Source organism: Hippichthys cyanospilos, chromosome 15 (genome assembly GCF_059441005.1).
Source record: "Hippichthys cyanospilos isolate Australia breed blue-spotted pipefish chromosome 15, RoL_Hcya_1.0, whole genome shotgun sequence".
In the NCBI taxonomy this organism is placed as follows: Eukaryota; Metazoa; Chordata; class Actinopteri; order Syngnathiformes; family Syngnathidae; genus Hippichthys; species Hippichthys cyanospilos.
This window is the reverse complement of record NC_142383.1, coordinates 1,857,501-1,881,084: the sequence shown is the minus strand read 5'-3', so window position 1 is coordinate 1,881,084 and position 23,584 is coordinate 1,857,501. Positions and strand designations below refer to the sequence as shown.

Sequence of the window (23,584 nt, the reverse complement as noted above, 5' to 3'; positions counted from 1 at the left end):
CGCTCTCAATACATCCCTATTGCCAAATGTATTTTTAATTTCATAGGTAAAGATGATGAGACCACTTACAAGATAAGTGGCAAAGTACTATTTATCTTTTTTTTTATTATTATTATTATTGCTGATCTGAAAAACAGGAACCACATTTGTGACGCAATCAAGAATCGTGAGTTTTTTTTATTTGAGCTGAATGTTTTTTTTTTTGATAGTTGTGCCACTAATGGCCAAAGCTGCAGTTCTACAACATTCTCTCAAAAATCAATAATAAAGACAAAGAATAAAAGTGAAGAGGCTTACAGCAAGAAGTTCCACAACTGTTTCAGCAAAGCCCACCACATACATGGCCACTGCCACTGCATTGGCAAAGGCAAAGATTAGACCAATAGACCCTCCAAATTCTGGGCCTAGACTTCTTGAAATCAAGTAGTATGCTCCGCCTAGAAATGTAAAAACATTGACAAATCATCATCTGTTACAGTCTGTTCTGTTTTAACTCTCCATAAAACCACAAACTAAATTAAGTTGTCATAAAAAGGGCTCTAGCAAAACACATATTATTTGGGACTTTTTTTTTATGAATTACAATATTGTAGATGCTTCTTTGGCATTAGTTGGCAAAGACAAGAGTTACCTCCTCGAACAAATCCATTTGTTGCAATGGCAGAAGTGGAGAGTCCAGTGATAGTTGTCACGACAGTGGCCATGGCAACAATCAAGCAAGACAGAGCTGCAGAAGACAAATTTTCATCATGTCAATTTTTATATTAAAAGGGACAGTGTATAAGATTTAGATCTTTTTTCATTAAAAAGGAATAAATTAAATGACTGTCAATTTCAAAAACTTGCAAATGAATGCAAACATGTTCTTAATGACCATCAGTATGTTTTAAATATAATAATAGGTCTAGTTATAATTAAATTATAATACATGGGGGTGGCAATTCTACGGAGGCAGCCATGTTTGTTATAGCTACAGACAATGGTAAATGCAGCACCTGCAGCGCCTTTTGCTGTCTGCAATGAAAAACGGTCTAAATCTTACACACTGTCCCTTTAAGGGGAGAGTACATTATTTAGCCATTTTCAGCAGTAGAAAATTATTATATATCTTCTGTAACAATAAAACAGTCTGTCCAAATTGGTGTGTTTTTTATTTTGTATTTTTTCCCCCCTCCTGAGTCATCTACTTTAACGGATAGCTGCAAATGTAGCTCTCATTGTGTATCAAACATAAGACGTCCTCTGCTGCAGCAGTACCACAGGTAAAGTGTATAATTTAAAAGTAAAATGTGGATTCCATCACTTCATGTTGACTATTTCCTTCCCACACATGCATTCACACATATAAACACAAACAAGCTCACAAGCTCACACGAACGCTTGTCCTACGACAAGCGAATGAGATCATACTGCAGCAGTCAGTATTCGGAGTTCGAGGTGGAGTCAGAGTAGATGACAACAGTGGTGTTTTTATTGACATTCCAACTCATATCAAAACCAGCAATGGACATGCACGTCAAAGAAGTAAACTTGAAAGCATGCTATCACTGCTCTTCAAAATCAGTCCCTTCAGACTAACTTCCCCTCTGGAATTCCTCTTCTCAACAACAATTCTCTGGGCGACTTATCTATGGCCCACCACAATATGACGCTAATTCGCGTTTGTGTCGAGTTACACCATGCGCCTTTAGAACGCTGTTTTTACATCACTTTTTACGCCTAGCGGGATCAGAGAGAGCGTCGAGAACACCACTCTTGATGCCTAACAGCAGCCAATGTTTATTTTGAAAAATGTCAGACGCCATTTCAAGCATTAGCCAACAGCATTAGCAACACCAGTCGGCGTCAAAAATAAAAAGGTCCTTTCCAAATGCCGTCTGGTGTTTTTCTACATGAACGTCGGTCACCACCAGAGATGGGAAATCCATGTCCAGAAAATAAAAACCCTGCCTCAGTTTGTCTTAAGCCACATGTGCCACACTTAACAGGTAAGTTAACAATCTCATATGACTGCAAGTTGATTAGAAACACCTGTGGCTAAACTCAAACGTTGGCAGGGTTTTTACTTTCTGGCTTTCTGGACCTTGATTTCCCATTTCTGGTCACCCCTAGCCTTCTAAAGCTGTGTTTCACAAGCGATTTTCGATGTTACTAGGCGCAAAAAGCAATATTCCAAATGCTGAGCAGCATAACTCAAAACAAATGCAAATTGGAGTCATATGAGCTCTTCAGCTTAACTAGTGCAAAATCAGGCAAGAGCCTGAGTGAATGGAAGATTGTTTATGTGTATGTATGTGCGTGCATGGGGAAATAGTCAACACAAAATGACAATTGATACACATAGTAGTGAACGTAAAATGACAGAATCCACATTGTACTATTCACTGATACATAATAGTTGATTGATTGATCTTTTTTTTTTTAAATATTGTTATTTTATACTAATTAAGTTCCCATATTACAGTTAAAATTGGATGTGTTCAATCAGAAAGACCTCAGTGAGAAAAACCTGTGTTGCTCACTAAAGGTTTGCTTTCAATTTTATATACATATTTGTTTTAATTTAGCATGGTAAATGTTTATTTTAACAAATGCTGTATTATATGTTTTGTTTAAAAATAAAACTATTTTTTAACGTAGAAAAATGGCTATTTAACCTAAAAGATTTTAAAACTACAGTATATGTTTCATGAGCTGTAATCTCAATACTGTGATACTATACCGTGATATTTTTGCTCAAGGTTATCGTACGGTCAGAATCTGATATAGGCCCACGCCAACTTGGGACATTCTTTACCAAAGTGACGACTGTTCTGAATTCAAAACAAATATGTGGACAAAAATTGGTCTGGTTTTGAGTTATGCGGGTCTAAGTCGACTTCCCCAATATGGAGGTTGAAAACGAGGGGAACAACTCCACTTGTACGCAGGGAAATACAATATTTATTGTTGACTTAAATGGCATCCTATGTGCTCAAGGCTAAGGTAATGACCATTTACAGTTCAGCTGTCTTATGACCAGAACCAAACCAAGAAAAAAACATGAGCCATGGTTGCTCATTACCTGAGCCTTGAACATGTGATGTCCTTTTCAGTTCACAGAAATTGGCAATATACTTACTGTATGTGTTGTTAAAGGTATTAATTCTACAAAAATTTACTCATTAGATTAATTGTAGACAAAATGGTATTTTTATACCGACTAAAATGGCAAAAAAATAAATAAAAAAAAATCCCTTTCAGACCACAGGAACAAATTCAATAACTTCTTTCTGTCCTCTGAGTTTGAGTACTACCCTCTGTCTCACACACACACACACACACACACACACACACACACAAGCATAGAGCAAGGCATGTTGTGCTAACAAATACTGATTGGTTGGTTAAACTTGGTGGGTGTGTTCTTTTGAGTAGGTGGGCTCTTTCCTCACTATTACCAGCCTCCATTACGGGACTTAACGGTTGCTTACATTATTGTGGTTGGATTAATATTTTTAAATAGTGTAGGAAAAATATGATTGATGGTTAGATGATGAGGTACAAGCTCTTGAGTATTTATGGCAACAAGTACATTTAGCGCCAATTTGCTTCAACTATGACAAATGATTAGGCACAGAGCTAGGCATTCAATTGTCAAAGCAACGAGTTGCTGACAGAACGCCTACCTTCGGTGAGCGTTTGTGCATTTCTGAAATATAATTTATGAAGTGACTCCTTGGAAAAAAAAACTTCATAAATGGCACTTCATTAATTTATATTGGGCTTCTCATCACTCATCACGAGTCTTCCATCGGTGACTCATAGCTTTGTCAGAACCGTTAAGATTTGAATCTCTGAATTTCTGTACGTTTCACGAGCTAGTCCACTGTGCAACGCATGCCCCTTAAACACACATGGTACAGATTGATTGACAGTCACGTCACATGAGTGAAGTAGAACCAAGAGGAAACGAGTGCGATTACTATCTTTGCAAGTTAGAAGTGCGATGGAGATAAAAAGTGCGGTTGTACTTCATAAAAAAGAACAATCTGCTGAGTAAATCAGATGCAAAAAAAAAACAAAACAACAACAACACAATGCAAATTTTGGTTACTAGTTAGCCGAGCAGAAGTAGCACAGGCAAAGGAAGTCCGTACATGTGCAGCCCCCCTGCCCTTTGTCAGCCCACGGCGGCTAGCTAGGTCCACGGCTCGCACATTCCCAGCACCGGCCAAGAAGAATGGCAGGAGGGAATTAGCAATGCCATGCTTGGAGTGGGTGGCCTGCCTGCCAATCTCCTGAAGCAACATGACTCACCCGGACCTGATATTGTGGCAGTCACCCTTTGGCGATAGGTAAAATTGCTCGCCCCTGCCAGTTTGCATCAGCCGGTGACTACCGTAACATTTGCTGATCAGGATTCGAAGTGTGAATTGGCAATGTAACTCTAGCATTATCTGTTATTATGTAGTTAACCCCCCCTTTTTTTTTTGTTCTTTCAAAGTCCCGAAACCAAGAACCGGTTGGAACTGGAATCTAAAAGAAGATCCTAAATCGGAAAGGAGTTAAAACAATACATAAACAACGACATGGGTTCAACGGATGTTTTTTGTTTGTTTGTTTGTTTTGTTCCTAATCCTGCTTGTTTGTCATTTAGGTTTTTAGTTAACGTCACTTGCTTGACACAAAGTGTAGTGCAGCATTTTTTTTCCTCAACTTTGCTGACAAACATGAGTCTGATTTGAATGACCGTGCCCACTGTCACTGGGTGTGAATGCAAACTCATGGGCCACACTCAAGGACCACCTGGTACCAAAAATTCAGAGTTGATGGGGTTTTGGTCTTTAAACCACTATTGTATCTTGGTGTACTTGTTGATAGTGATGGGTTAACAATATCCCAATTTAAATTACAGCAGAGGATTGGGAGCTATGGCCGACTGAACTTTGACATTTCCGCTAAAAAGTAACATGGCCCCCTTTCCCTGAACCCTAATCTCTTATCAGAAACAATTGCTTACCAATTCCAGCCTGACCCACAATCCAGGACATACGAATGAAGAGCATCACACCCCATATGTTCAACATGCAGCGGACCTGAAAAAGACAGGAGTTAGGTCATTTCAAACGGCAAATATCAGTTTTTGGCTGCTTTACGAGAATGGTGTAGATTGTCAGGCAGCAAATTCTCACGTATTTTATTGCACTTCTGCCTCATTCCCTTTAGTTACAGTCCAGTAACTGTGTCTATCCTTCCTGGGTCATTTTACCATTTATTTGGCGATATCACTGAGCAGTATTGGCCAGTATTAGGTTATACTTGATTATTTTAACACCCCCAGGAAGAAGTAAACTACTTTTGAGCATCCCAGCTAAACCGTGTTCCCTCACCACTTTGCGCTTCCCTTTTTTCAGCTTCATTACTGTGCTCAGTGTTTTTGTTTGTTTGTAAAAACACTTATCTTTACAGGAGCGCCTACCCAATGTACAGCAATAACACTTCCACCTTCAGTCCCAACGTGGAGTCTGAAGCAGTCTAATAGCCTGTTAATACTGTCATATTTAGCTGCAAATGAATGCTTAAAACTAAACCACTGCTCGTCTTTCTACATCGACAAGTTATGGCATTTTATAAGATTGTTTGGCAACAACTCCACGACTTTTACAGGCTATAAGCTTGGGACTGTGAGTGAGAGTGTTGTGCAGAGACGTACATGAGGGAGGGTGTGTGTATGAGCAGATGCACGAAGAAATGACAGTTACTACACAGGCTGAGTTTGGCACTTTAAGAAATCTTGCATTACAGATCACCAGGCATGGGAAAGAAAAGTAGGAAAGGTTTTATTAAGGACATATCATACACTTTATTTCTGTATGTATAATGTCCATCGGTGGGATTCCTACTTGGCAGAATTCACTTATTGTGGTGTTTTTCCAGTCTGAAAATTGAGGGAACGCTATAACCCGAATATGAAAGGTTTTATTTTAAAATTGTTGCAATGGCTGACTTAATACCGCAAAAACTATTGCAACAGAAAAGTCACAAGTATAAACAACACAACCTTGTCCTGAAATTACATTAAATTGCCCTACACATTCGGGGCGCTAAAAAAGACAACTTTATTACGCTTCTATTTTATAGTACAGTGCCTGTTGCCAGTGTCAGCGCAGCTTTTGTGAATAATTGTTTTCAATAAACCAGGTTGACTCAAATGTGTGTTCTGTGGTTCTGAAGTCACGTCGGCTTTGCCAAACCGAATGGAAATTAATATAAATCTCAGAATTTAAATTAAAAAAAAGTTTTGCAATTAAAAACCATCTTTGTACACACAGGAACGTTGCTAAAACTGAAATGAGCAAGTAAAAGTTATGATGTCTCCATACCTTGCCACTTGTAACTGAACCAGCTGGAGAAGAGTGCTCAGGCTAGTGAACATGGGAAGGTTTTCCATTTAACTCGTTAATTAATTGTGGTCGTTTGGCATTTAACACAATCATAAACTTAATGGAACACAGATGGTCCGCAAATTCAGGTATTTAGGGCAAAATTAACTGAGTCGTGAGGAAAACGACAACCGAATCTTTGGAGAATGTTACACTGGCACTAAGTCCCACACTGACCCTTCAAAGTGTGGGAACTCTGAAACACACCTAATTTAACCTGCAACAAATGTATAATTTATGGGTATAAGCATGAGAATATATGAATCATTGACAAAGATGAGATTTATTTTGTTTTGCTATAGTTATTACAATGTTGCCAAACTGCTGGTGCATCTTATACACGGTAAAATAGAAAATACCAGAATTTGACCCTAAAATTAAGGGTACGTCCTAGACATTTGGGGATTTACGGTATGTATATTTTATTGACACTCTTTATTTGATATATAGTATGATTTAACCTGTCCAGCCTGCTTGAGGATATATTTTCCTCCTTGCGGCCCCTGAGCTAAAATGAATTAGACACGCCTGAGTTGTATAGCTGATTGGGAGCGGTGGCACACAAAAACTTTGTGATCAAAGTTGCACAATTTGGGGAAAATCAGAAACCTTGACTTTCATTAGAATACTCCATTTTAACAATGGCAAATCACTCGACAGGGCAAGGAATGTTAACAACTTAATGTCACGTATTTGCCCAAAACCTAAGATGAATTTATTGCAATCCATTAGGCAGAGATTTATCCAAATATTGGTCTGTTTATCAATCAAGACCTCAATTTGGGTATACTTTCATGTCGACCCTTGTTTATCTTTGTAGACAGATTTTCTGGGCACATCCAAAGAGTTGAGGAGGCTTATTCGGTAGCCTGTTTTGCATCATGGCTTTTTACAGACGATGTGGTGCTGTTGGCGTCTTAAAGCCATGATCTTCAACTCCCATTTGCAGCTGAGTGTGGGTTTGGAATTAAGAAATTGACACGTAGATTGATGTAGCGTCTGCCATGATGCGGACTCTGTATTGGTCTGTTAAAGTGTTAAGAAAGGAGCTGAGCCCAAAGGCAAAGCTTTTTGTTCTCTGGCCCATGTACATTCCTACCCTCACTTATAGATAGAAGCTGTAGGTCATGACTGAAAGAACAAGATACTGGATACAAACAGCTGGAATGAGTTTCCTAAGCAGGGTGTCCCATCTCTCCATTAGAGATGAGTGAGTGAGTCAAAATTGAGTCTCTGTTCCTCCACATTGAAAGTCCAGCCTTTTCAGATGGTCCACGATGTCGGGCCACCGTGAGCTAAATTATGTGGGTCTTGCCTGAACCAGGCCCTGGATATCTTTAATGTTGGGCCGATACTTCAAGACTGAACAATCTTTCAATTTAAACTTTTTTTCAAAAATCTATACAAGTAGTCATTAATAAGGTTTTAAGTCGAGCTTTGACCGGCCTGTATACATTAATAAAACAAACTGTATAATTTCAGATGCACCACTGTATGAACTACATAAGTGAGCAGTCTCCATTGTGAAAGTGTGTCAAATGTTTTTTTCATTTACATTAACATGGCACACATCACAGATGAGCTCCCGACTTTCATGCATGATCGACATGCTGCGAACTGGTCCCATCTTTTGTGAGAGATACACTGTACAGTATGTATCGGATACCGTTTATAAGGCAACGAACCAGAACTCCTTTAATCCAACCAAACTTGACAACTCCTTTAGATTCAGCTGCTTCCTTTGCTGCTGCTTCTTCAGCTGGAGTCAGCTCATCACCATTTCCGAACCCATCTTCAAAAGGTTCCTGAAAAAAAATGAATAAATAAAAACACGTTGAGTGAGCAACACAAAGAGAGTATCACAAAGTTGGTCAGCCGAGAAGAACACAGTAAAGAACTAATAATGAACAATTGGCAAGGAAATTCTTTACATAATTCTTTTGCAAATCCCACATTAAAATTGATTTGAATATAAGGTATTTGGATAATATTAAAATTAGCTTTTGCTGGGTGAAAAATAACAAAAACCAAAAGAATTTTTTGACCCAGCTTTTCATTTTTTAATCATCAACAATTCGTGCTTAGCAGCACATTTTTGGTGCTGTACAACACAATGTCAGCATATTTAATGTTTTAAGTTTTAATTGCCGATCAACCATCATTTCAAAAAGTTGTATTGTACATGTGGGGACTCATGGGACCAACAGTTCAAATTTCCAGTACAAAAACAAGTAAAAATTGTCATAACACGCTGCCAGAAACTAGTTCAAAATGAGTGTTCCAAGGCAGTGCACAGGTGCACAGAACACTTTGGATTGTACATCTGTAGAAGTTGTGGAGAATCTTTGTTGGCAAGCCAAATTTCTTCAGTCTCCACAGAAAGTACAGTCTCTGTTTGGACTTCTTGATGATCTGTCGAGTGTTGTGGGACCAGGTGAGATCCTCGCTGATCTAGGTGCCGAGGAATTTGATGGCTTTCACCTTCTCCACCTCTGTCCCAATGATAAATAGTGGTGGTTTGTGCGGCTCCATCTGACGCCTTGGATCTCTGACCAGTTGAGAAATTGTTGCTTCTCCTCTGCTTTTCATGGACTCAGTTTCATGAGACATCTCGTCTTGTGGCATTTGGGTTAGGGTTAGGGCATGAAATGAAACTAAGGTCAATTTTTTTTTCCAATCATTTTCAGTCTGTTTGACCATTTTTTCCAAGCATACATCCTGTTTTGTTTCCAAATTGAGTTTCCTCAACCAACAATTTAAAAAAAAAAAAAAAAAAAAACATGTTATAATTGTGTGAAGGCAAAAGCCTTCACACGTTATTTCTTTTTATGTTTTTTGACAAGTTTCAACTAATTCCCATTTCATCTGATTCACACCGTTCCTATTCCATATTATTCCAATTAATCGTTTGATAACGGCTTCCATTTTTCTCATTTGAAATGTTTACAGATTTCCCACAATTCCCTGTTTTCTACACCAAAAATCCCATTGACTTAACATTGGGTGATTTTACGTTTCGTATTGACAGCTTTCACATTTCATATTTTCACTATTTAGCTCATTCATCTTGCCTTAGGGATCATTCCCATCATTCCAGTAAATCATACATTCCAATATTTTCCCATAATTTCATTTTTTTCACCCTTTAATATTTTACAGTTCATTTTCAATGGTAAGATTCCCCATTCATTCCCAATGGGAGTTTTAACGTTTCGGGGTTTGTGCTTTCACATGACACATTCACAACATTTAACTCATTCATTTTGCCTTAGGGACCATTTACATCAGTTCAATAATTCATAATTATTCATATTTTCCCATAAATCCATATTTTTCACCGATAACCATCCATAATTCATTCCCAATGGCATGTTTAAAATTTCACAATTGAAGCTCTCCCATTTCTCAAATACATCATTCAATTAATTCCTTTCACATTTTCATCATTACTAATACTTACACATTCCAATAATTCAAAACTACTTTAATATTATTAACCACACTTTCTCATTCATTCCCACTGTTCTCACCAAAACGTTGTAACCTTCCTTCTTCGCCATTACTCATCCGATTTACACCGTTCCAACTTTAATCGTTTCCCGCCATTCACTGGGAGTATCCATTTTCCTCTTCCAACAATTCAAATTTTTTCTCACACTTCCACTTTTTTAAGTTATTCCCTTGTATCTTCTATTCAAACTGTACCAACCTTGTAATATTCAGAATACTTCAGATTCAAGCCATTCTAACATTCCATATCATTCCACCATTCAACGTCTCTGCCTTCAGCGTTTTCGCCTTCACACACAATTTCTTTAGGAATTGCACATTTTCTAGTTCATACATATTACTTTCTCATAATTCCATATTATTCATCTAACTATTCCAATATTTATATCCAATAGGAGATTTAACATTTTACGTTTGTAGCATATTCACTTAATTCAGCTAATTCATTACACATGTTGAGCACTTTTCATCATTACTAATATTCACTCATTCCAATAATTCATTACTATTCTCATATTTTTACATATTTCCCACCAACATTTTGGCACACTCTCTCTTCGCCATTCCTTGTCATATTCACACAGTTTCCAACTTTAATTGATTCCCACAATTCCAGCCATGCCATGAGTGTATCCATTTTCACTTCCCAGAATTCAAAATTTTCTCATAATTCCATATTCTACAGGTACACATAGTACTCTATTTCCCATGGTACCTCCATTCAGCGGCCATCTTGGATGAATGCTTACCTACACCGTATACTACATCTCCCATACACCCCTGTGAAAGGACCATCTTGGACATTTGACAAGCTCTCGACCCAGCCCATTCACTTTGTATGGGAAAAAAGTGGGAACATTTTTTTTTGTGGGAAACCCTCACCTCCAAATGAAAGGTACCATCTGCTTCAAAAATCATAATTGGTATTTTTAATGAAAACCCAGCGACAATCTGACATTCCGATAAGCAAATTGAGCCGATTTTCGAAATTTCAAAGATGGCTGCTCACCACAGGTTTTGCCCTTTAACAATCACATTTTTTTTAAACTATTCAAACCATTCCAAGTTTATATCCTTCGAATGATCTAAACCAATCCCCACATCTTAGCTTCCACCCGAAATTTTATTTTTGCTGGGAAATTACCCATGATTTTTCCACTTCTTTTTCAGTTTTTCCCCTGTATCTTCTATATTACAGTGGGCCCCCGTGTTACGAACTTAATCCGTTCAGCGGCTATGCTCGTAACTTGAACTGCTCGTATGACGGGCAATCCAAACCTATGTTAATTAGTGAATGCGTGCAACGCGCGCAAAAACCTTAGGTAAAAACTTCACGACTTTATATACATATTAAAAATGAGTAACATAATCTACTGTACAGTTAAATTAAATAACATATACAAAGGAAAAATGACATTTACCTTTGGGACGACGTGACTTGAGCTGGGTGGAGGCGGAGGGGAGCAGAGACCAACCCGCAGAATTTATTTATTTATTTTCTTAAAAGGGAACTTTTCTCAAACTAGAACATATCACCGGCGATTTCCTTCTCTTTAATCCATAATAGAAGAAGCCTCTCAATTTTGTTATCGATCGAGGTTCGCCCCCCGGCAAGGAAAGTCTTGCCCTTATAAGATTGCCGAGCGGTTACAGCCATACTCACGAGCAAGGTTAACCAGGCGTGCGCCTCCTTCGTATTTTTTTTTTTTATTATCTCCTGCTTTGTTTCTATTGTCATCATCCTCTTACTTCTTCCTTTACCGCCACTAGCAATTTTAGAAGCCATGTCTAACAGATAAAGTTTGCAAAGTACTAACAACATTCCTTCCTTCCGTTTTTGATTGATTTTCTCTCCTTCCTTCCGTCCCGACCAGCTGTGCCATCAAGCTAGATGAAGGCGTTCGACCAATAGCATATCGTCATTTCCGTGACTGACACTGTGACTGAAACAGTGACTGTGACATTGTAAGATCAATAGCATATCAGCGTTACCGTGTTGTGCGTGAGCAAATAATTTCGTTGATGTAGCAAAGCGAGGTCAATTGTAAGTACACATTGACTGGCAAAGCGTGGTGAAATCATAGTTATAACCATCACGAATATACACACACATTTAAAATTAAAACCATAATCTACTTTGCAGTTAATTAAATTAAAATGGATACACAAAGGATAAATGACATTTTCCTCTGGGGCGACGTGACTTGAGCCGAGTGGAGACGGAGGTGAGCAGAAACCAACACGCAGAATTTATTTATTTATTTTCTTAAACAAGACCTTTTCTCAAACTAAAACATATCACCGGCGATTTCCTTCTCATTAATCCATAATAGAAGAAGCCTCTCCATTTTGTTGTCGAGCGTGGTCCGTCCCCCGGCAAGGAAAGTCTTGCCCTAAGGAGATTGCCGAGCGGTTACGTCCATACTCACGAGCAAGGTTAACTATGCGTGTGCCTCCTTCGTATTTTTTTAATATCTCCTGCTTGGTTTCTATTGTCATCATCCTCTTACTTCTTCCTTTACCGCCACTTGCAATTTTAGAAGCCATGTCTAACAAATAAAGTTTGCAAAGTCTTCACAACATTCCTTCCTTCCATTTTTCACTCATTTTCTCTCCTTCCTTCCGTCCCGACCAGCTGTGCCATCAAGCTAGATAAAGGCGTTCGGCCAATAGCATATCGGCATTTCTGTGATTGACGCCAATAGCATCTCCGTGACTGACTCCGTGACTGAGACAGTGACTGTGACATTGTAAGAGCAATAGCGTTCGACGTTTCCGTGATGAGCGTCAACTTCTAAATTAGTTGACGTAGCAAAGCGAAAATACATGTACGAACACAATGGCCGACATGTCGTATTGTTCGTAAGACGGAAGGTTTGTGCGTAAGTGGGGGACAAAAAACTCAGCGGTCCACGCTCGTAAGTTGAAATGTTCGTAAAAGAGGGTGTTCGTAAACCGGGGGCCGACTGTATTTGGTCTATTCAGACCGTTCCAACTGTAAATGTTGAAGATCCTTCTTTCCACTGCCATTCACTCCCTTTTATCTATTAATTGACATTTTTGCTGTTCAAATACCCACATAATTTCCACTTTGAGTTTTTTTCTCCAGTATCTTCTACATTATTTGGCCGATTCAAACCGCTCCAACCTTATCTGTTAAAGATTGTTTTTTCCCCACTGCCCTACACTTCCTTTCAAGTATTATTTTTTGTTTTTGCAATTGGAATACCCACACAATTTTTACTTTTTTCAGTTTTTCTTTTTTATCTTCTACATTATTCCAATTAATCATGCGAAGACTGCTCTCTTGTATCTTATAAATTATTCGGCCTACTCAGACCATTCCCACTATGTTAAAGACTGTTCTTTCCACTGCCATTTACTTCCTTTTCACCCATTAATTTATGTTTTACAATTCAAACACCCACACAATTTCCACTTTTTCCATTTTTTTTTCTTGTATCTTCTACAGTATTTGGCTTATTCAAACAGTTCCAACTTTGTAATATTCACATTTCTTAACAGATTCAACACATTCAAACATTCAACATCATTTAATCATTCAACGCTGCTCCCTTCAGCACTTACGCCTTCACACGCAATTTCACATTGCACATTTTGTAGTCTTCATTAGTCATTGTATGATGGTGAAAGCCTTCACACATATGTTATTCCTCTTTTTTATTCCGCCCATTTTTTGACGCGTTTGAAGACATTCCCAGGTCATCGGATTCACAGTGTTAAAATTTCATTTTATTCCAATTAAAATTATTCCATCTATGCTTCCATTTTTCTCACTCTGATTATTTATCATTTTCCCACAATTCTCTGTTTTCCACCCCAAAAATTCCATTGACTTAACATTGGGTAATTTTACATTTCATATTTACAGGTTTCAAAATTCATATTTTCACTATTTAGCTGATTCATCTCGCCTTAGGGATCATTCCAGTAAATCATACATTCAAATATTTTCCCATAATTCCAGATTTTTCACCCTTTTAATAATTCACAATTCATTTCCAATGGGAGGGCTTCCCATTCATTCCCATTGGGAGATTTAAGATTTCATATTTTGAGCTTTCCCATTTCATATTCACATTTAACTCATTCATATTGCCTTATGGATCATTCCCATCATACCCACACAATTTCCACTTTCTTCAGTTTTTCCCTTGAAACTTCTACATTATTTAGTCTATCATTCCCATCATACCCACACAATTTCCACTTTCTTCAGTTTTTCCCTTGAAACTTCTACATTATTTCTATTCAAATGGTTCCAACTTTATACGTTAAAGATTGTTCTTTCCACTGCCATAGACTACCTTTCACCTATTAATGGACATTTTTGACATTTGAATACTCACACAATTTCCACCTTTTTTTGTTTTTCCCCAGTCTCTTCTATATTATCTGGCCTATTTAAACCGTTCAAAACTTATATATTAAAGAATGTTCTTTCCACAGCCATATACAGTACTGTAGTTCCTTTTACCTATTAATAAATGATTTTGCAATTCCAATACAATATCCTTTTTTCAGTTTTTCCCTTTTACATTATTTTGCCTTTTCAAACCATTCCTACTTTATATATTAAAGATTTTTCTTTGTACTACCATAACTTCCTTTCACTGATTAATTTGTTTTTGCAATTTGAATACCCACAAAATTTCCACTTTTTCTGTTTTTCCCTTGTATCTTCTACATTATTTGGCCTATTCAAACCGTTCCAATTTTATAATATTCACATTTCTTCACAGATTCAACCCATTCTAACATCAACCCACTCTAACATCATTCCACCATTCGATGCCTCCCCCTAAGCGCTTACGCCTTCACACACAATTTCTTCAGGAATTCCACATTTTCTAGTTTTTCATAGAATAGTTATGTTTTATTTTTTTTTTCTTTAAGCTTTCTATTTTTATTATCATTATCTATCCATCCATCCATTTTCTAGAGCCGCTTATCATCACAAGGATCCCAGGCTTGCTGTTGCCTATCCCAGCTAACTTTGGGCAGTACATGAACTGTTTGCCAGCCAATGGCAAGGCTCACCAAAACAAACAACTATTCACGCACCCAATTACACCTAAGGACAATTAAGTCCAGTAGAACTCTAGAACGAAATCATGTACTCAGCTAGAAAGTTTTCACAACAGGAGACTTTTCACTATAGCAAATTTAAGTCTCTTACGTAAACATAAAAAAAAAAAACGTGTTGTGCAAACTACAATCTGACTGATGTTAGAAACAAAACAATACAACATTGAACAAAAGAAAGAAATTGCTAAATCTACAATAAGCATTAATTTTCATACTTATGTCAATGTCTTGCGTAATGTCTTTCACTTTGCTTTATCAACCTTTCATTTTTATTACTTTAATCCTGTCTTCATGTGTTGAGTTTGGTTTAAGCTTGACACGACCGCGACCTCCACGTGTCACAGTGACGTTATTTTGGCAAACACGCTCCTACGTGCGGACTTCATGCAAGCCAGATTTCTTTATGAGCGGAAAACATGGCGGACGGACTATTGCTTATAGAAGTTCGCTGGTACAAACCCTTTATGATTTGGCTGAAAAGGACTACCATGACCTAAATAAACAACTCCTGGCAACCACCACATTGGATAGAATTGAGGAGTCTGTTAAAAAACACTTTGGAGAATTTAGATCTTTTGACTCTACTAGGTTTCTCTACCTCTGATAGAGTACTGTTGTTTGTAGGGTTTAGACTCCATTTAATGCCACCTATAGTACGAGAGAATATCGTCTGACTGCAGGGGAAAGCTGCAACGAGTATAAAGTGCTGCAAAATGCATGCTGGCGCGGCAAGCATAAACCAAGCTAGACTTTTGCTGTTAGGCTCTGAGGCTTGATTTTGCCGTAGTGAATTTCAGTGCAAGGCAAATGCAGAAAATAACATTTTGTATAATGCAACAGGGATTTTTCGTTGTATGGGGAAGTAACGAAGAGGGAAACACGGGGGTGTTTTTGCTCATGCAGGTTTCGTTGTGGAGGAGTTTTTAATGTATGTCTAAAATACCTTACATGTATGTTTTTAGAGTGTGGGAGGAAGTCGAAGTGCACTGAGAGAACCCACAGAGGCTCGGGGAGAACATGAAAACTCCACACAGGAAGGCCAAAGCGAGCTGGATTTGAAGTATGGTTACTGAAGTGTATGGAAGATATGCTAACCACTATTCCACCGAGCCGCCTGTCAGCATCATCACAATTATTATTATTATTATTATTATTATTATTAGGGCCAAGCCAGCAACAGCTGCCAGGTCCATATTGTTGTTGCAGTAATCTTCTTGTTTTTGCAGAATAAATTGCATTTTTCGGGGCTAAACATGCAGAAAAAATTTCACCAAAATATCCACACATCGGAAAATTTTTGATCAGTTGCTTTTTGAACTCATCACGCACAATTACATGAAAAAGGATTTCATAGCACTCCCTACAATCGAAAACAAAACAGAATTCCAGCATGTTTGTCCTAGGGCTAGGAAAACTGGTACAACTGTGTAGCACCCCGAGACACAAATAAGTCCATTGTGGCCATACGCTGAAATAAATAGGAATTGGGGTATAAATGTATTGAAAGCCCAATTTTTGGGTCACATTTTTGCCCTTTCATTAGGCGGTTATTAGTTCGTTCCAAATATGCACTAATATTTAAAGATCAAGTACAATAAGTTTGATCAAAATCCAAAACAGCTTGGTTAAACTTAATCAGGTAATTTGTCTTGGAATTACCCAAATTTAAGGAAGTGTCAATTGATGAAAAAGGTTTTAGAAAAATCTGTTTTAATTTCCATCTCTTTATTAAACAACAGGAAATTTTTCAAATTCATAATGTGGAATATGCAGGAAATCTATCTTGGTTCTGATTTGATTCAGTTACTTGTTTGATTCATGTTAGAAAATAGGCACAAGTATTCCATTTGCTTTGCGGGCTCGGAGAAGGCGGCGGACCGGGTCACTCTGGGAGTTCTGTGGGAGTTGCTTCGGGATTACAGGGTACCGAATCCTCTGTTATGGGCTGTTCGTTCCCTATATCATCCATGTCAAAGTTTAGTTCTCATTACGAGCAGTTAGTCGGATTCGTTTCCGGTGAGTGTTGGACTCCCACCAGATAGTCCATTGTCAGGATTCCATGCATTGGACATTGTCATAATTTCTTTTTGGTTTGGCGGCCTGAGGATAAACATCTGCTTTTGGCAGATGTTTTATTGTTGGGTCTCTCAGGACTTTGATCTACGGGAACCAGGGCTTGGGTGCATTGGACCCAACACAAAATTGCAGAAACAGAAGCAACAGCAACTATCTATGTCCTATGCTTCACCCGAGGTAAAGAGGATTTAACTACCTAACTATATTGAGATATTTAGATGTCTTTAAAATGTCTGTCTTCTTTTGGGAGGGGTGGGGGGGGGCTGTGTATCAGGGTGGCACAGACCGGTTAACACGTCCATCTCACAGTACAGGGGTCAGGTTTTTTGAACACCCCTACATGTGTGGCCTAACTAAAAATGTATTTACAGTTAAATGTTCATTTTTAAAGGCTCATTTTTACATTCTGCAAATGAGGTGGTTTTGTTTTTTTTCCACCTACACTGAAATCACTACATTTTTGTGTTTCTGGCACTGAAAAAAATAATCTCACAGTATTACAGTATTGGTGTCAAATACTAATAAGCCCTCTGTTTATGTCACTAAATCTGGAAACATTTCCTTCGGTGCTGCACACCACGTGATGGAAAAACAGACGTCACTAAAGCCATTCAGCTTTGCTGAGAAGAGGATTGTGCATGGTTGTAAAAGAGTAGGGAAGCTCTGAAACCACAAGCTGAAAACAATGAGAAATACTCCATTTAAAAGTTTTCTAACAACTTGTGCTGACAGAAATGGTGCACCATGTAATTCAATATCTAAGGGAACAAAAAATGGAATGGAAATTGGACTGATTAAACAGGACAGAGCCTGAAAACATCAGCAGAGAAATCTGTACTTCTTTTTGTGACTTCAAAAAAAATTGATGGATGGTGTAAACACTCAGCTATTACGGGGAATTTTACCAGAGACAAAGGGATATCGGATATCGACACACTCGTGAAGAAAGATTCTACACACCCTGATCATTGTCCCTTTAAAAAAAAAAAAAAAAAGGAACCTTTTAAAGAGGCCTCCGGACCTAAACAAAATGACGTGTACCCGTACTGACAATGAGATTTTTGTTATTGAGCAGCCCTGAGTTACAAAGTGACTCTGTCAAAGGTGCATAAGATGACGAGAAAAGATTTCAAAGAGGGAATCTTAAGAAAAATGTGAAATCACCAGTAGGACTGGCAGCTTTCATAACAGAGGTCAGCTATAATTTATGGCCTTCTATTCAGTTTATATTTTAAGTGGAGGTTCTAGTTGTTTTAACTGTAATTTCTTTGACTCGATGTAGTGTAATATTGTGGCAATTGTTCCATGGAAAACATTTTCAGATTTTTTAGAACATTGGGTCAATCTTGGTAAATAAGTAAAATGTGCACAATTTAAAATAACCAGCAAGTGGATATCATACATATGTAGAGGCTTGCAAATACGGTGCATACAGTAGAGGATATCGAGCAGTTTTCCATGACGAAAACAGGAAGCTGCTTAAAATAAACAGATCACAGTTAACACATCAAAATGTAATCTCAACAGTGGCCAGAGGCAGCACCAAAAAACAAAGATTAAGCCAAACAAAACACAAATGCATGAACTGTTAAAGGATAATCTAAATCAGTTCCAAAACATCAATATTTCAGGTGCAGGTCCTGTGACCAGTTGATTGAAAAATGTGTGGATATTTTTAATTGAAAATTGTCGGCTAGTTGGAGAAGGGGGTTCGCTGAATAGAAGACCAAATGGAAGAAGTGAGCAGAATGTTCAGAAATATTGATGTTACAGTGGTTTAGTTTAATATGAAGTGTTTTTTTTAACAATTATTAATGGGCAATATAATACAGAAGAGCTCCCCAAAACCATAAAATTTGGCCCAGCATTCAGAAGGTTCAATTTCTCCAGAATGTTTGATCCGAGTTCCAAGCTTCTTTCTGCATTAAACTGAATTGAATTGATCTTTCAATACGCACTTTGACAGATATTTTTTTTTTGTCTCCTTGCTAATGTATATATACTGTACAGTACATTCCATCCATCTATTTTCTAGAGCCATGTATCACTCAAGCATCGCTGGGGTGGTGGTGCCTACCCAGCTGGCCTTGGGCCATAAGCTGGGGACACCCTGAACATGTTGGCAGCCAATTGCAGGGCTACTGGACTGTGGGAGGAAGCTGGAGTGCCTGGAGAGAACCCATGCAGGCTCGGGGAGAACATGCAAACTCCACACAGGAAGGCCAGTACAGTGGATTAGTGGAGTACAGTGGATTTGAACTCGGGTCCCTGTGCTGTGAGGTGGACGTGCTAACCACTGTTCCATTGTGCAGTATATTCAAACACATAAATACTTTATATAAATACATACAATAATAATAATAATATTGAGCAAATAAAAGCAAATAAAATAAAAGCAATAAAGAGCTCTCCCTGCCAGGGCTTTGTTGGGGAACTGGCACAGTTCAGAATAATATTACCTGTAGCAAAAATATGGCTAAATATGAAAGGAAAATTTTAAATGGCTGACTTCAAAATGAGATTAGAGTAAAGCATAGTTGTCGAACTTCAGTCCTCGAGCGCCAGTGTCCTGCCCGTTTTACGGTTTTCTCTCCTCAACACACCTGATTCAAATGATTAGCTCATTAGTGAATTCTGCAGGAGCTTGAAAATAATCGCAATCATTTAAATCCGGCGTGTTTGAGAGAAAAGGTTAGAAAACATAAAAGGACACTGGGACCTACGATTCCTACGAGGAACTGGACTTCAACACCTATGGAGTAGAGAAATGCCAGTATCATCATGTAGGTCTTGGGCTGTTACAAATGCTTCCAAGTTTTGCATATCACGGTGAAATGTCTCAACATTAGATTTACACGAGGAAAAGCAAAAATTTAAGAGGCGCCCTCATCATATAACATTAAAAAAAAAAACAATAATAAAAAATATATGTTAATAAAAAGTAAATAAAAAAGATCTGTTGTTTAATCGGGTCTTAAAATGCCACAGACCGAATCTGAATTCATTCAGATGAACCGTCTAGAACAAGAAGGAAAAGGCATGAGCAAGTAAATGCGCCAAAATGGGCCAACATTGCACATTAAAAAAATAAAAATAAAAATCATGGCTCATTTATTGCACATGTTCAATGCTCAAAGTTTATTTTTAACCCAGAGCAATTTTGCAAATCATTGACTTAATTTGAGTAGCAATTTTGAAATCTTGTGGGGCATTTTTTTCTTTGGGGGATGCAGGGAAATCCCAGGGACAAGTCAATTTATATTATTGGTATTATTATTATTATTATTATTCTTGTTTAATACATTGATGGCCTTTTTTGTCAGAATTTGGAATGTTCAACTACATTTTAATTTGTATGCACCATATGCCTTGTCCTCACGTTAGCAGCAAGCAGACACTTGCACCATACCATTCAATGACAGAGCAATTACGAATGATTTTTTAGCACCTTTAATCAGCAATTGAATATGAGTATCAGAAAATGGTGGGTTTCACACTTCCTCCACTTGACCTGAATGGCCCTCTTCTTCAGCGAATGTTCTTTGTCATTTGCATGCTGCCTGTGCAAGAACGCACACATTTCTTTCACAGTGTAGTCCACAAACCACGTGGTAAAACTGTGGTAATATCTTGGTAGAAATCCCGAATTAAATATTACAAAACCTGGCAACCAGCAGTCGTTCAAAAGCCATTTGCCACCGTCGGCGAGATTCTCAGTTTAGCGAATCCATGTGTTTACATGAGATGCAAAGTATAAAATTTCCAGCGCAAACTGCAATTCCAGATTGCTTATTTCAAGCTTTGATCTTAGCAAAGAGCCTCAATGGACCATTTTTTCTGTCTTAAAAGTACTGCACAGGCCTACTAAAGTTTGCAAGCCTAGGTCACAAGTATAACTGGGTTGCTTTGTTAAAAACGTGTAAAGGGCACTACTGATCCAATTTTATAAAGAACAAAAAATTAATAAATGATAATTTGATCATGCTCTTATCGTCATTTTTTTGGCAAACAATGGGCTGCCATGGCAATAGCATTTTATGAAAAAAAATTACAAATTCCGTATATTGATATTGATAAAAACTATGTAGATCTATTTAATCTGTCTATCCTTTATCTGTAGCTGCTTATCCTCAATAGAGTCGCCGGCTTGCTGGTGCCTATCCCAGCTGTCTTCGGGCAGGCGGCAGGGGACACCCAGGACTGGTTGCCAGTCAGTTGCAGGCCACACAGTGACGAGAAGTATTCACGCACCCAACACAAAAGACATTTAGACATTTAGAGTGTTAAAACGCCTGCCGTGCATGTTTTCGGAATGTGGGAGGAAGCCGGAGGGGAGAACATGCACACTCTACACAGGAAGAAATTGAACAAGATTGAGAACTGTGAGGCAGACGTGCTCACCACTCTCAAGTCAACCAACTCTGTTAGAGAAAAACATCAAAGAAAAAAAAAAAAACATGTATGTTCTTTAGCCGGTAGATGGCGCAACCACTACGATAAAATACAAGTTTGTAGATGTCTTCAGGACGAGGCAAATCAAATCACGAAATTCGGAACAGATAAGGTCATTTGGGGCAAGTTTCATCAGCAGATTATTTGAGAATTGTAGCACAGTAGACCTTATCCAGGCAGTGATGGACTTTTTCTGAGTTTGAAATGTCTAATTGCATATGAATCCACCACATTCATTGGCTAGCACTAACGCTTCAGACTTGAGCCCTATCATACTATGACAGTGTAATTGACTAATTATTTCTTATCATACTTCATGGGGCCTCATGTAAATTCAACTTTGTGGAGCATTTAACCATGTTACAAAGTTAATTTCTCGCCCTAAACAACCCCATAATTACTTTTGTTCTTTGACCCAATTTTGAGCATTCTTGCTAGTTGTTGTGCTCTCAGCATCAGCCAATCATTTTGGATTTAACTATTCACCTCATAACAAAAAAAAGTTTAATTGGTACATGTAGTTGACAGATTGGGAAGAAAAATGTGTCAGTGATGGCAGAAATTGGTAAAAGTATGGAAGCATTCCAGACTGAAACGTGCACCATGTATTATCAATCAATCAATCAATCAAATTTTATTTATATAGCCCTAAATCACCGAAGTCTCAAAGGGCTTCACAGAATGAAAAGAGGTCGTACAGAGACATCTTTTCAGTATAGGGTACACAACAGCATCCCCTGTCAAAGCTCCCAGAAGGGGAAGGAAAAACTCAAAAACCCCAAATTAGGGGAAAATCAGAAACCTCCAGAAGGGACCACAGGTGGGAGGGGCCCCGTTCCAGGCCCACAGGTTGAAGTGGATGCTGCATGTACCAGACACAGAAACAACATAAATTACAGAAAACATAATGTGCTATATAGTGCAGTGATGTCTTGACAGCTGGCAAGGCCATTGGGCAGGAACCATCCCACATTCCAGCCAGGTGGACTGCAGACGGCCGAACTCCTAACCCATGATGGTCGACCAACGCAGGACCCAATGGAGGCGGTCAAGTCAACCCTCACCATCTAGCTAGCCCCCTCCCCCAGCCATGATTGTAACATGGTCCATGCGCTCTGCCAAAAATACCCACTAAAGTTAATTTTAGCTACTCCCCTTATGTGCAGCTTCTACGATACAATTACTTTTTTTCCTGCTTGGCTGTCCGCGGAGGCGGACGTGTTTTGCAGTTCTTCTTCCAACCCTTATCTTGCTTGCTTTGCTGAACTTCTTTTTTGAGCTGTCTTCTGATCCATCTATCATTGTAGCCTCTTTTAGTACTTTTTGTCCTTTAATTCTATTCTATGAATGCTCGAAGTCAATACGGTAAATCAGATATGCTATTGGTCTTACAGTGTCACAGTAACTTTTTCAGTCAGGGTTTTCTCTACTTCCTTCCATCCCAACCAGCTGTGCCATCAAGATAGATAAAGGCGTTCGGCCAATAGCATATCGGCACTTCTGTGATTGACGTGTGACGCCGGCCAATAGCATCTCCGTGAGTGAGACCGGGTGACCTTAATCGACCAATAGCATATTGGCGTCTCCTTGACTGACTGATAATTATTCGCACTTTTTTTTTAAACGGTTGGAATGTATTGACATCTTATTGATTAAAACACATTTAAACCTGTGACGATTTTTTGTCCTGCAATAGGCACACTTAATTACATGTCAGCTGTTTTTCCCGACGTGAATTGAGCTGGGTGGAGGCGGAGGGGAGGTTGTGTGTGTTGTATTAACTAGGCACCACACTTATAGCTTGTTCGAGCGTCAGTTCACTGTTGGTTTTAACTCACAGAATTGCAACAATGGCGCTGTCCCAAAGCATGTCGGGAGGTCGCCGACTAACATGACATGCATTTTGGTCAAGCAACCATTAATTAGCACTGTGATACCACCCGTAACAGATGCAGAGATTAACGTCTTGAGTTAATATGGCAACGCAGATAGGCTATTGGTCTTACAGTGTT

At 38.4% G+C, this 23,584-nt stretch overlaps 1 protein-coding gene across 3 annotated transcripts in view; it reads right to left on the bottom strand.

Moving 5' to 3' along the window:
* LOC148411328 (solute carrier family 12 member 2-like) overlaps positions 1 to 23,584 on the bottom strand; it is a 94,116-nt gene that overhangs the window by 62,588 nt on the left and 7,944 nt on the right. For all 3 annotated transcript variants that reach the window (XM_088435178.1, XM_088435177.1, XM_088435176.1), the window contains exons 2-5: positions 8,111 to 8,230; positions 5,003 to 5,078; positions 632 to 727; positions 298 to 437 (exon numbers count right to left, since the gene is read on the bottom strand). In XM_088435178.1, the coding sequence (XP_088291304.1) occupies positions 298 to 437; positions 632 to 727; positions 5,003 to 5,078; positions 8,111 to 8,230 (432 nt within the window). The remainder of the gene's footprint in view (positions 1 to 297; positions 438 to 631; positions 728 to 5,002; positions 5,079 to 8,110; positions 8,231 to 23,584) is intronic.